Source organism: Podarcis raffonei, chromosome 12 (genome assembly GCF_027172205.1).
Source record: "Podarcis raffonei isolate rPodRaf1 chromosome 12, rPodRaf1.pri, whole genome shotgun sequence".
Taxonomy (NCBI): domain Eukaryota; kingdom Metazoa; phylum Chordata; class Lepidosauria; order Squamata; family Lacertidae; genus Podarcis; species Podarcis raffonei.
In genome coordinates, this window is record NC_070613.1 from 22806275 (window position 1) to 22820339 (window position 14065).

The 14065-nt window shown below is 37.2% G+C and overlaps 1 protein-coding gene across 7 annotated transcripts in view; it reads right to left on the reverse strand.

Moving 5' to 3' along the window:
• MLLT10 (MLLT10 histone lysine methyltransferase DOT1L cofactor) overlaps positions 1 to 14065 on the reverse strand; it is a 116180-nt gene that overhangs the window by 4089 nt on the left and 98026 nt on the right. For all 7 annotated transcript variants that reach the window (XM_053410420.1, XM_053410421.1, XM_053410423.1 and 4 more), the window contains 7 exons: positions 11144 to 11261; positions 9784 to 9856; positions 5268 to 5422; positions 3263 to 3451; positions 2751 to 2839; positions 2280 to 2635; positions 704 to 806 (listed from right to left, as the gene is read on the reverse strand). In XM_053410420.1, the coding sequence (XP_053266395.1) occupies positions 704 to 806; positions 2280 to 2635; positions 2751 to 2839; positions 3263 to 3451; positions 5268 to 5422; positions 9784 to 9856; positions 11144 to 11261 (1083 nt within the window). The remainder of the gene's footprint in view (positions 1 to 703; positions 807 to 2279; positions 2636 to 2750; positions 2840 to 3262; positions 3452 to 5267; positions 5423 to 9783; positions 9857 to 11143; positions 11262 to 14065) is intronic.

Genomic DNA, 14065 nt, shown 5'->3' on the forward strand with positions numbered 1-14065 from the left:
TCCAATAAATGGGAGATAGTTAGTGACGGGTTGGAAGGAATGGGACAGGCAAAGCCATGGGGGCGCTGTCTTTGCTCTTCTAGAGTTATGGGAGGCATGCATGGCTTATGTGGTGAGTTGTTGGAATTACATTTGTTCCAACATCCACATCTGTACAACTGAAGGTATGGTTGGCCCTTGGCAAAGAGGTGGCAATTTTGTGATATGGTTGGATAGTGCCTTGCATGCCTCCTTCCAGCAACTCCTGCAGCCAAGCTGGTGCTAAATGTATTGCTCTGCTTTCCTTTGGACCACATCAGAGAGGCTGAGGGGGGTCTTGTCATCTGAGGACCTCCACTCAAACACACACACTGCCCAGGCCTGCACCCGGGGGAGGTCACTTCAGTGCTGCTAACACAGCAGTTTGACTTCACTTCGATTTAGGTGTTGTTGTTTTTTACGAAAGTCCTTTTGATGATACCTCAGGCACCAAAATGCATCTGGCCATCTACTTCTCATCCAAGATTCTGAACTGCTTAAAGCTCAAGCGGACTTTCGTGCTTCTCTTATTAAAAACAGTTCTATAATTTTTCCTGGGTCTCTCTCTGTGAGCACCTTTTTGAAGCTTGTGACAAGATTTAGAACAAGACCCAAACTAGCTACATAAACGTCAACACTTGCCCCCGAACTCTGGAAATAAAAGGGACGATAAAAAAAGACTCACTGGTGTGAATTGTTGAGTATTCAGTAACTGCTGAAATTGCTGGTGCTGTTGATGTAGCAGGAGTTGTCTCTGTTGCTCCGGAAGAAACCCAAGTCCAGAAGCACTGCAAATTACCAACAAACTCTTAACTGGAAATGCATTTATCTGGTGAATTAGCTCCTTGATCATTTTTATGGCACTCTTTCAGCAAAAGTTTAAAAAAAAATCCAAAACATTAAATATATGCAGATTAAAATGCATGTGCCTAGGTGCATTTGATTATACATCCCACTAAAATTATTTTAAAACTTTGATGTATCTTAACTTAGGAAAAACAAAACTGGCGTTCTTGTCATTTCAGATTACTTTTACAGACCCAAGTATAAATGCAGCCAAACAAGGGAAGTACTTAATCCCCCCTGAATTCTGAAGACAAATTAGCAGTAGTTCTTTTTTCCCTTTTTTTCTTTTGCATACTTGCAAAACCAAATGCAGGACTTCTTCTCACCCACATTTTGCATGCACAAAAACCCAGCGGTGGGAGAGAAGGATGACTTCCTAGTGCTTACTTGCAAGTTTGAAAAAGTACCTGCACTCATCCTGCACTTTCTAGAAAAAAACCCACTGAATGCTGTTTACAATGGGCAACTGCTCCCAGGTCTCAACAACATGGCCTTCTGGACTGAGAAGGCCAAAAGAGTGGCTGCTTAGTCAAAAGTGTTCCTTCCCTCATCAATGCAAGACAGATACTTATGGAAAGGGGCTGCCTTTAAAGCAATATGCTAAAGAAAAAGACAGGGCACAGAAAGTACAGTGAAGAAAAATAAATATGCCAATGCAAAACACAGGATAAATGAAGTTATCCAATACACTGAGATAGATGCTAACCAAACAGAGTGTTTCATATGGTGTTACTGTTGTAGCAGTCAAAAAGGAACTGAGTGGGAACATATACTTAGAGCATGTACAGACAGTAGGGGAAATCAGTCTGCCAAAATGCAAGCCTAGTTCTAGATTTTTCCAAAACAAAGTCTGTCCAGGTGTAAAACCCAGGTGACTGAACAGACGACCAGAAGCACAATCAGCAGAATTGTGTCCCTTGCGGCTAGATATTTCAACAGCCTGATGAACTAAGGAACATGGCAACTTTAGAGCATGTCATGGAAATAGAACAGCTGCATCACATATCCCGTTGTACAGTCAACTCATGCGGTATAAGCCCCCAAGCTAAGCTGGAGGGAGCATATTGTGGCAGTGCAGACGGTTAAGAGGAGAACTTGGGAGAAAGCATCTGAACTGGGAAGTGACTGTTCAAAAAACAAAACAAACAAGAACATGCACAGATAAACACACACTCCATGCTCAAAACAAAATCATAGAAATTAATCCTATGTTTTAGGAGTCAGCAGCAAGAGAGAATGACTGCTTAAGTTTCCTATTCACATGCAAAAGGAAATTCGAACACAGTAAGCATTTCACTATTTTTAAGCTCTTCCCTCAGTACCTTCAAGAAAAAGCAGTTATTTTAGACAGACTTAAAAAAGGAGGGGGGGATAGCAAATATGAGCCCAAAAGACAAACAAGAGCAAAGGCTTACCTGCTACTCAATGTTGTTGGCAGAGGATGTGCTGTGTTTGGTGGCACAGTTGTGTGAGCGAGAGGAGAAGGGTTCTGCGATATTGTGGCAGGAGTCTGAATTACCCCATTTAAAGCCCCAACAATTCCATTGATTGCCAGCTGGTTACCTGGCAGAGCTCCAATTATTCCACCAACGGCGGCAGGAATGGTGGATGTTACAGTTTGCATTCCGCCGGCAAGTGCCCCCACTGTCACGCCATTGACCTGTTGAACTCCTGCGACTCCGGTGCCTTGCTGAGCTGGACTTTGCCCAGCAGGTGGGGGAGTGGAAAGAGCAGAGGAGCTACTGGTGCTTTGTCCACTGGAGTTGATCTCCTAGTGAAAACACAAAGGCTCAGCTGCATCAAACTTCACACAAAAGCAAATAATCGAGATGCACTATTAACCTAGCAGAAGCCTTAGAATGCATGGAAAAGAAAACAAACAGTACCTGATTTAATACGGGAAGGGAATTGTCAGGTAGAAAGGTGCTTCCCAGATGAGGGCTCTTGCTGCTGTTCAAAGAATCAGTGCTAGCAGCTAAAAGCAGGAGTTAAAAACAAACAAACGAGAGTGTGAGAGAATCTCTGTTTCTGCACCCAAAAGGCATAAAACCTAATTCAACGTGGAACACTTAAATAAAAGTGAATTAATGTTATATTAAATATATGGACTAACAGTGATCTACTTCTGCTTTTTTTGCTGTTCAATATGAATCCACAGCCAGCAGAAGTACTTAAATTAATTTCATCTCTTAAGTTTCACCTGGCCAACATATAGTCTCTTTAAAAGTGTTCTCAGAAATTACTGATTTTACAGGTCAAAATATAGAATAAAAACAGTAGAAACATTCAATTTGCTTCCTTCTCATACAGATAACAGGCAATAGTAAGAGGCCAAAAGCTTTCTGGAAGTTGTGACAGAGCTCTGCATTTAAAACAAAAACTACTACTGTTGCCTTACCAGCCTGAGCTGAAAATGCATGTATTTGATGTGAAGGACTCGGATTGCAGGTTATTGTTGGGAAAGGAACTGAAAGCTGGGCATTTAGTAGCTGGAGGCGTTCCTTTTTAGCAGTCAGGTTTTTAATCTGTTCTTCTAAGCATCGGTTCTCAACTTGAAGCTGGTGCAATGACTTCAGCATACCTAAAACTGACCAAAATACGACCAATCAATCCAAGTCCCTGAAAAATTCTAATTAAAGGTGCTATTTCTTAACATAATAACTGCATACATTGTTCCGGCTTGGAATAATTTTTTTAAAAAATCTAAGACACCACTAGCAAATCAGTTATTAGAGAGAACCTTTTTACTTCTCTAGTAACTTCTTTTTAAGATATGTCCTTATCAGAAAGACAGGCAAAGAGGTGAAAAATGCTCTAATGCTCCCTTTGAAGTTAGGCATGGTGAGAACTACAGGGGTCCATTCATACACATCTGTTTATCCCCATCTCTGCTTAGTGTATATCCTCCAGGTAACCCAGTGCATGCCTGTGCAGTCACATATTCTGGAAGCCCCAAGTGCATAAGCTTCTTAATATGACACACATATTTCAGAGGACAAAGTCTGACTCCTGTACCCAGCTTAATGCACAAAGAATTTTGTAACCTACTCTCATTTGTCCCTACCAATGGCCGTAAACAAATGGCAGCGCACACACTTTCAGTTTACCATCACTTTTCTAAAGGAAAGATTCCTTCAGGAGCCTCCACTGCCAAGTAATTGTTCAAGAAAAAGATACTCAGTTTGGGTTGTACAAAAGTTTTAAATGCTATTATGCTCTCACAGAACAGTTTTGTAGGGTTTTCTTTTTCATTTTTTTTGGGGGGGGAGGGGGCTGATTTGTTGACTCATTGGCCAAAAAACCTGCAAATTTATGTAATCAATGAAAACTTTTACTCTGTTTTTATTGCTTTTAAATCAACAGACTCCAGCTGCTTTCAATGTCCCTCTAAAGAGCACCCAGCAGGGAGCAGGAGGAACCCTGCAGTCTCTGCCCTCTCCCTGCAGATAAAGCACATCCTCAGCCAAATACCATCTTCTCTACCCTCAAATTTTGATTTTGAGTGAATTTTGGGACTTTCGCATCAGCCCGCATGCGAGATAGTTTAGCGATTAAAACACGGTAAAAGCTACTTTTTAAATTGTAAATTGTACTTGTTCAACGTGACCTCTGGGCCTAATACAGACGCCAGTCTACTGGTACAGGCACATCTGGTCATTTCCCAAGGATTTAGCTTTTTTATCCCTCCTCTTCAAGAACATACAAAGGAACTCTCAGTGTGCCCAAATGAGATGCAATAAGACTTAGCTAAACCTGTCCTCCAGCTATCATGTTTAAAGGATTATCCCTGCATGAATTTCCTCACAATTAGCATTTTTGTCAGGGTACCATTCATAAAAAAAAATACCAACTAGATGGCACTTCTCTCACTATCAACAACCAGGGAAGCACGCTCAATTTTTTTTTGTTAATTGTTTAAAAATATTAATTTTACCATTTCAAATATTTAAATGCTTGGATTACAAATAGAAAATCACTTCTCAAAAGGGGCTCAGGCAATCATTTAGACCACACATATAATTTTTTTATTATTATTAATTATTATTAATTATTATTATTATTATTATTATTATTATTATTATTATTATTATTATTATTATTTATTATTATGTTCCTACATCTGCTGTAACCCACAAACCAGATCTCCCCCGTTCTCAAGGTTCTGGAGCAAAATGTCATTGGCCAACATTTTAGGCAAGCATTTTTTCATTCCAAGATGGGGAGAGGCTGCCAGAACCATGTTTGAACACATTATTATGCTTTAGCAATGTTTCGCACTGTTCAAACGTAATTAACCCATACTCACCAGAAAACATTTCTCTGTTGGATATTACATAAATGGGGCCATACACGGTTAACAATGTTCAGCATTTGAAACAGGCAAGACAGTGTGAAGTACTTACTGTCACTAGGGGTGCCCTGTTCTAGCAAGAACTGTTGCCCTTCACTCCATTGCCTCTCCAGAAGTTGCTCTATAGTAACTGGTACCGGGGGCAAATGCTCCACATTGCTATTCCCTGGCTGATCATAACGAATCTGTAAATTACTTACAGGCGACCTGTAGGAAGATTATAAATTATATTTAAAAGGAAGAGGGGGGAGGAGACCCCCCCATAAAAGACCCATCAACTTTCTTTAGCTGCTCCTTAACCCCTTGCAAATCAACATTCCTTAAGATCCCTTACTGGCTCCCATCAACAATGGTTTAAAATAAAATCCCAGCATGACAGCAGTTCTTAGAAAATTTCTGTTCAAAATACAAAGCTTCTCTTATTTGGATAATCTAATTTAAAAGTGCCCAGATGAATGCAAACTTCATCAGCTGATGGAATGTTTTGCTGATATAATCAACCAAAAGAGCTCTACAGAAAATATATATGTATATAACAAGCAACACCTTTATACAATGCCAGTCTATAAAATACTTGTCAAATTCCTGAGGTCCTCCATAGTTTATGAAATTTTGCACAAATACTCTTGTGTGAGATTTTAGGAAGAAAATGACTGTGCCATTCAAATACTTATGGCTTATGTTTTGATCATCAAATATCTTTGGAATCTAGCCCAATGAATAGCTAAAGAAAAAAGGAATGTACCATGCTATTAATCTCTATTTAAAAGGCAAGGCTTCTGTATGATGTAGTATAGGATCTCTGTATAACTGAACCAAGCGATTAAGACACTATACTAAAGAAAAACCTTAAGTATAACAGCAGTCAATATGACATGCAAGAAATTAAAGGCACATGCAGACTGTATAGCTAATTTAGGTCACAACAGGAAATCCTGATCAGCATGTAATGTGACAGACACTTTTACAATTTGGAAACTTTTGTTTCTTAAAAAAAAAAAATTAACACACACAAACCGAGAGCACATTACAATTTCTTTGAAGACTGTGACCTCATTGAGTCTTTTGAGTGCCAAGCATTTCCTGTGTCAGAGTCGAGAGATAACATTACAGCAGCTTCCTATCAAAATTATACTTCAGACATTTTTAGATTCATCTTAAAAATTAAAAATGTATGTAGACCTAAGATGCTGGTGAATTCAAATACTTCCTGTCCACTTAATTACAAGAATATTGCAATTTCCTTCTGACATTCACAGTTTTCAAGCATAGATTCTTGAACATGACAGCACAAAGCATTTCTCCCAGCACTCTGCCTTAGCTGGAGTAGAGGGCACGTAAAAAACTACCTACTATTTAAAATACATGTAACTTTCTGTCTTAATGCGGCACCATTTATATCAGTAGTGCTGCTTTGAATTTAATGGGCTTTGGATCCAACTCTTCCTATTGCCATATTGCATAATCTCTGTTGGTTTGACTAGGAACTCAATATTCAGCCTATTACCACATGTAATTAATGAATGTATGCCCCTATTTCCAAGTAACAAAAATAGTTTCATCTCATATTTACTTAATCTAGTTTAAAGCACATAGAAATTAAGAGAATTGCTGAGAAACATGCAGGAGAACTAACACAGTAACATAAAGCAAGACCACAAAAGTCTTTTTTTCTGGCCTGGTATATAGGATATACAGTGTTTTTTGTACTGAAAAGATCACCAGCAACATCCTGCATTGGGAAATATTTTGTTTAAAATCAAAGCTTGTAATCAGAAGAAACAGGCAAAAAGGAAATTAAGACAAAGTGTGAACTATTTCATAAACAGCTAACATTCAGTTGGACTCTAGATCTTCTGCAGGATACTATCAGTGAAATTACTCAATAAGGAAAGCAAGTGGCAAGTGACAAAGATCAGATTTTAAAGTATCTTATAATGTTTTATTCCACTTCATTTTTACACCCTTGTAAACAGTTAAAAGCTATTCTTAAAGAACAAAACAAGTTAAAATAGCAGACGGAAATCTCACTTTCACAAGTGGGTATGCTGGGGAAAATCCTAGCCAGAAAATAAATAACCTAAAATTCTGTAAGTGGTCCCCTCTAAAGTAAGCAAATCTTGATGATAACTAACTATAGAGCTGGAGTCAAGTGAAATGGGATGCTAGAAAGAATTAAGGGCGAGAAAAGACACAAAGAATTATGTAATTCTGTATAAATCCACATTATGAAAGTACACATATTATACCAAATATAATTTCTTATTAGAAAAAAATCATATCAATAGAATGCTTAATAGCACTACTGGAATACACAACATCTTCCATACAAGATTAAATCCAATCAAGAATTACACCATTTGAAGGAAAATTCAGAGTTCATAGTATGGAAATGTATAAGACCATAAACAGGGTCAAGTAGATATAAAACTGCTATATATTCTTCAATACAATGCAAGAATTACATGACACCAAATCCATTGTTCTTCCTTACAAAGTATACTAAATCTACAATTGTATCACAGAAGTGGGGCAATATACTACATTGGTTAAAATACAGTATTAAACATATTAATCTGTGGTTATTAGCCAATGTGACCAGAGCACTTCTGCACATAGTCTCAAAGGGTGCAGAGTCGACTGCTGCACAAACCTCCATTCACTTATTTGGATGCATTGTGGGAGATCTGCATAAGCTCTATGTTAATGATTGTGCATTATACAGGCATATATGCTTAGTAGACTGCACTAAATCTAAACCCTTTGAATGTCAGGAATTGGGGGGGGGGGAGGTGCAAAGAGCAGATCATCCCATACCTGCATATTTCCCGAACAATTAGACAGGGCACTAGGTTTACCAAAGGTCACTGGCTAGATCTAAACTGGCAGTTTTTATATATAAAATAGTGGAGTGTGATTAAAAGATACATTGTCCCTTTCCATTGTTTCATGTACAGTGTCAGAGACAGATGTGTTGTCTTACACACAATTTTGCACCCTTTTTAGTATATTATAAAACAGAATGGGATAAAACTGAAGGCTTTCATAAAATCAAAATACTTATAATCTAAACACATGTTTAACATGTGTTTTATACCTACAGGAGTGCGCATATGCCAAGTTATTTCATATAAGCATAGACAGCATTTTATTTGCAAGCCTATGTTAATAATGTTTCACTTTGTTATAATTACATATAATCCATAAATAACAAATATATCTGAAGAAGAGTTGAGTGCTAGGCCATAATCCATAAAGACCTGAAGCAAACCTAAATTCCAGTGAAATCAATGGTACTTAAACAAGGAGAATTTCTGTGTATTCTGTGCTATTATTCCTCTATTTATGAAAGAGTTCTGAAAAGGGACAAGACCCTAATAAAAATACTTAAATAAAAAGTTTTCCAATAATCCACATGTTTACCAGACCAAAAAATCGATCAAAAGGCTTAGTATGCTGCAACACTAATAATAAGAAAATATATTACATTATCCTTTTTATTTAATTTTAACTAACTAATGCACAATGGAACCCTACAAATAGCTCCAACAGAGATAAAGATGTTTAAGGAAATAGATCTATATACGTAAAAGGCTTAATTTGCAATCTGTCACAGTTCATCTTCATAAGACTTTTGAGGATTTGTCCCTAAGACAATACTGGCCTGATTCTTTAGAAGTGAATATATTTTCAGTCAGTCTTTGGGATTTGCAAGCTCTTGAAAATCAGGCCACAGATCACTAACATTCACTTTACAGTTCATTTACTCTTGTACATGACACAGCACTTCTGATTAGATATGGGACATTGACATGCCTCCACTAACAATGTTTTTTATTTATTACCAACTTATTAAATGACTGCTGATACTGCAGCAGCAGCACATAGTGCTATTCTATCATTAAGCAAAAAGTTTAAGAATGCCAACCAATAATTATGAAATGTTTTTCCCCCACTGAAGTCAATATACAAGCAGTGCAATACCATCTTTACATGACACATAGCAGCAAATACTATTTCTTTAAACAAAGACACCAGCATAAAGTGATTAAATTCTGGTGACCAGTGTTTCAGTTCTGGTCATGTCTACATTTTAGATTTCATTGCCTTTGGAAGAACTTTCCCTTTTCCTGAACTACCTATCTTTTTCTTTCTTTAACACATTTAAAGAACACATTTAACATATAAAATGTTTACATTTAACATTATATATATATATATATATATATATATATATATATATATATATATATAGACATTTGGTAGCTGCTGATACACAGGATTTTACATACAAATAATCAACTAGCCATATAGGTGAGCCAAGATTATGTAACAATTGGAGGGATGTGGAATTCCCCAAAGCCATTTTCATACCAGAGGTAAAATATATTATTTTATTAGTTAATCCTGTTAAGTTGATATTGGGAACATTTTTCTTTACCCCTCTAGACACAAATCTGTACAATTCTGTTCGGCCTAAATGAAAGCATGGCTGATAAGAGATAAAAGTTTCCATGCCTTAAAGAATATTTCCTTTGCCTTAACTCACGAGTGTAAATACTGCTTACCGTGGTGAAAGGCTTCCTCTGGGTGAACCTCCCCTGCCCACAAGGCTCCGGCTATTGTCTCCAAGATCTTGATCTGCAGAGTAAATATTTCAAAGCCAAGAGTGACTCTTTCCGAGATAATATTTTAAGATGCTGCAGATAGGGAGATCCTTTCAAAATGTAATCCAGTATCTGGGAGTTGCTAGTAACACTAGAGAAGGTTACCAGTTTAAAACTGCTAACTGCAGTGGGGAAGGCATTGTCCGCACACATTTCTCTGAGCGTAGCAGGCCAAGGATTAGCCTCAGTCCTTTCATTGCTTTCAGTTTTATAGCACAGAAGCATGGCTTGCATTTCCAGTACCCTCCCCTCAGCCACTTTTAATTTCTGCAGCGAAAGTAATGAATCACAGCTGTGGACAGCTAATCTGTATGCTTATCACAGCAAATCCCCAGGCTTTGTATTTTTGTTAACACTTTGCATCCCAGGAAAACCCATAAACCGCCCTGTATATTTACTTCTTATCAGTAACTTTTTTTCCCCAGAAGTTCCACTAACAAATGTTAAAGCATACTTTATTTTTCTAAAAAAAGTTAATGCCCATTACTTTAAAAGTGAAGAAAAAGGAATATGGAGAATATGAGATGTGTTTAAAATGTATCATTAAATACATGGAAGCGTCTTGCTTGGACTCAAAAGGGTTATTTTCCCCTATGGCCTCTCAATAAAATAACCCTATCTGCCCCCTTCAAGGTTGCCCTCCCCCTATTCTGCAGCAAGTGACCTCTGGCCTCTTAGAGGGCAAGACATGACTGATCCATTCTTGGTAAACTGCTAAAACTCATTCCCTTCCCCCAAACAGGCATGACTATTACAACATGTCAACAAATCCTTAAGGATGGAATGAAACAAAGCAAATCCAGCAGCTCATTAGATTTTTTTTCCTTTTTAAGCCAATACTATTTAAAAAAATCATCATTTTTAAAAACACTGCGAAAGTTTGCGTAACAGGATCTCGGTCACACAAACTTGTATATCGTGCAATTTCATGAATTATGCAAATAAAGGTTTAAACTATTCACAACAAACCCCGGCGCTGCTCTCCCCTCATTGCAGAGAACTAAGAGAACTGAACGCATCAATCACAAAAGTCACAGGAGACATTGTTGCATTCCTGCCTGCTCATGGCTCTGCTTAAACATTTACATTTCAGACAGTGGAAGATACACAGCAATGACTTCTGCAGTAAAGCAGCATTCGTTTCCAAAATGCAGCAAGCTGTTAAACATGCAGCTGAACCAAAAGCAAGAAGGAATTAGCTAAAAACTATCCTTTTAAAAGATACGGTGCAAAAGAGACATTTTGAAAATCTTTATCTTGCCTGTTTGACTGTTTTCAGACTGAGATGTAAGTGCTCCCATTGTTGAGGTGGGGTTCAGCCTATTGCCATACGTATGAGATGGAGGCAGGCTGAGGGAAGATCCAGGTAGGGTATTTGCCTATACAAAAATAAAATTAAAATATGTTTATACTTTTGCAGAGAAAAACCTAACAAGGCATCACCTGAAAGTGTCACAAACTCAACACAGGCAGTCAAGAATATCTTCAAATCAGGCTTAGAACCAAATATATTTGAAAACTAAACAAACATTTCCAACTTTATGATACCATAGAAGAGTGTTTCCCAAACTTAAAATAATAGCGGGACAGATGATTTGGGGGTAGTTTTAACAATACATATTTTTGAAAGCTAAAAAATAAGAAGAAAGTCAAATAAAAGAATTCTGCCGTAAGCCTTGCACACACATTCCTGGGGATACATGTATCACACTTTGGAAAACACCGCTGTAGAGCATTGCAACATCCAAACTAATCCGCACCAGAAATGGCATGAGCTACCATTTCAAAGTAACTGCTACAAAATGTTGGGTAACACAGAATTGATCACATTTCCAAAGGACGCAGGCAATACCAGGGCTTGGCTGCATGGTGACCATGTGGTTTTCCTAATTATTTAATCTTATTAAACCATTTCCAGAATAAGGGCAGGTAGACAACAGATGTCTCACAAATGCTTGGATTCCTCACATCACAAGAAGGCAATGAAGGTCAAAAGATCCAACTTCCAGCTTTATAGTTTAACCGCATAGAGTCATATTTCCTTTGTTGTGCTCTATCATTAGTAAAACCTGAACACTATTTGGTTACTTCCTATTTCATTTACACGAGGAAACCAAGTTTTTGTTTTTGTTTTATTTTACAGAAAACACAGCCATTACAAGTACGTTTCTATACAACGTTGGGCTCCGTGAACCACAGCTCTGCCCCAACCTCCTTATAAGGAAGTTCAGTTTTGGCAGCTGGCCAGTTCAACTTACTGAAGAGCTCATCCAAAATTGTATTCATTCATGTTGCTAACCACAATTCTGAAGTTCTCCGCTGGGACTTGTGCCAAACAAGCAAAATGAACCCTTGAAGAGATAAAACTGAGGAGGCTGGCAGAACTTTTGTCTAATCCGGCGTAATAAAAATACCTTCTTCCCTTAACTCTGTTACTTTCTACTAACATAACTCATTTAATACTCAATTTGGAAGCTTGGTGAACTGCTACCAGTTCTTCAGAGAATTGCTTTTAAGAAGAATATATTATAGATTTCAGCCTCATGGTATTGACACAGAGAAAGTTAAACACTTAAAAATTATAAATAGTTTTAATTTAAACTCAAAAAACATGAAAATTTGTTTTTGAAGACGAAATTAAATTTTAAGGTGTAATCCAGCCAAAGTTAAGTGTCTGATCACAAGCACACTTACTAGGGAGTAAGCCCCACTGGAAAATTACTTTCTCATAAGCATACTTGAGATTGTACAACACAACCCATTGAATTCAATGGTATAGTTAAACTTGTGTTTAACATTAAGATCAACAGATTTTTAAAATGCTGAAATTGGACAGCTTGTCCCCCATTTAAAAGAAGGTTGACTAGCTGCACACAACATAAATACTATAAGCAAAATATTACAAAGTATAAGCTGCATCTTTAAAAGAATCTTACTCTGCTATTAGGCTTTGGCCTCCAGCCAACATGTTAAGCTTCTACAAATGTATACATTTATCAACTATTTCAAAAGAAAGTCAATAGCCCTTGCTTATAAACCAAGGGAAAATTGTGCCCCAAAGCCACTCTTTGAGTTTTTCTATTTTCATGTGCAAGCACAGCACTGACAAGAAATCACACACACACACGAAAATTTGGTGATTTAATGCATTGGATGATGTTCATTATTAGGGTAGACGTATTGAAATAAATGACTTTAGTCCATTTATTTCAATGGGTCTAATTCAAGCGATGACTCAGCTGGATATTGTCCAATGCTTTATCTGCTACCAGAATAGAATATTTTTACGGGGAACCATCAGAAAGTAAGTCAAAACCCAAAACGAATAAAAAAATATATTTTGCACAAAATACCAAGGAGAAGATACATATGAAATACTGAATTTTCATTACTAATTTGTGGCATAACACTGGCTAAATCCAGAGCGCAGGTAATTCCTATCATTCTGTAAGAGAATCATAAGGGCTGAATCCTTCGAACATTTTAACATGTTAGAGATAAGCAAAAAGGAATGAGCTACTTAGTCCAATTCATACAATCACTTGCATCACTTGATGGCTCTGTGCTTACAGTTCAATCCTTAAAGTTCAATCAGTGACAGACTTCCTGGCAAGAATACTTAAGACTGCCAACTAGATTATTTGCAGCTGAATGTGTGAAATGGCTCTATTGAAAAGAACCGGGGCAACATAGATCTTTTGGTGTGTTGCTGTAAAATGGTTTAAGGCAGCACTTCCCACTTTCTTTCCTCTACAGGCCACTTGAAAATTGGTGAGGGTCTTGGTGGACTTAATGATTTTTCTGCCTGTTGTAGCAATTGTGATGCACTTTGCTAGATGCTGTACGATTTTTAATTGTATTTTTATTGCTTCTTTTAATTCTTGTATTGTATTTTAATTTGCATTCCATATAACTGAAATTGTAATACCTTAAAGTATAGTATAAGGAATAAAACAAGCAATAAAAATATATAATTAAAATCAATATGGATATTTAATACTGGCATGCCATGGACCACCCGAGTGAGGCTCATGGATCACTGGTGATCCACAGAAAACAGTTTGGGAACTCCTGATTAAAGGTGTTTGGTTTTACGCTACTTGTTTTTTTAATTTTCTTAGATCATTTTTAATACTGCTGTTTTTAATTTAATTATATTATGCAAGCTACCTTGTGAAGATTA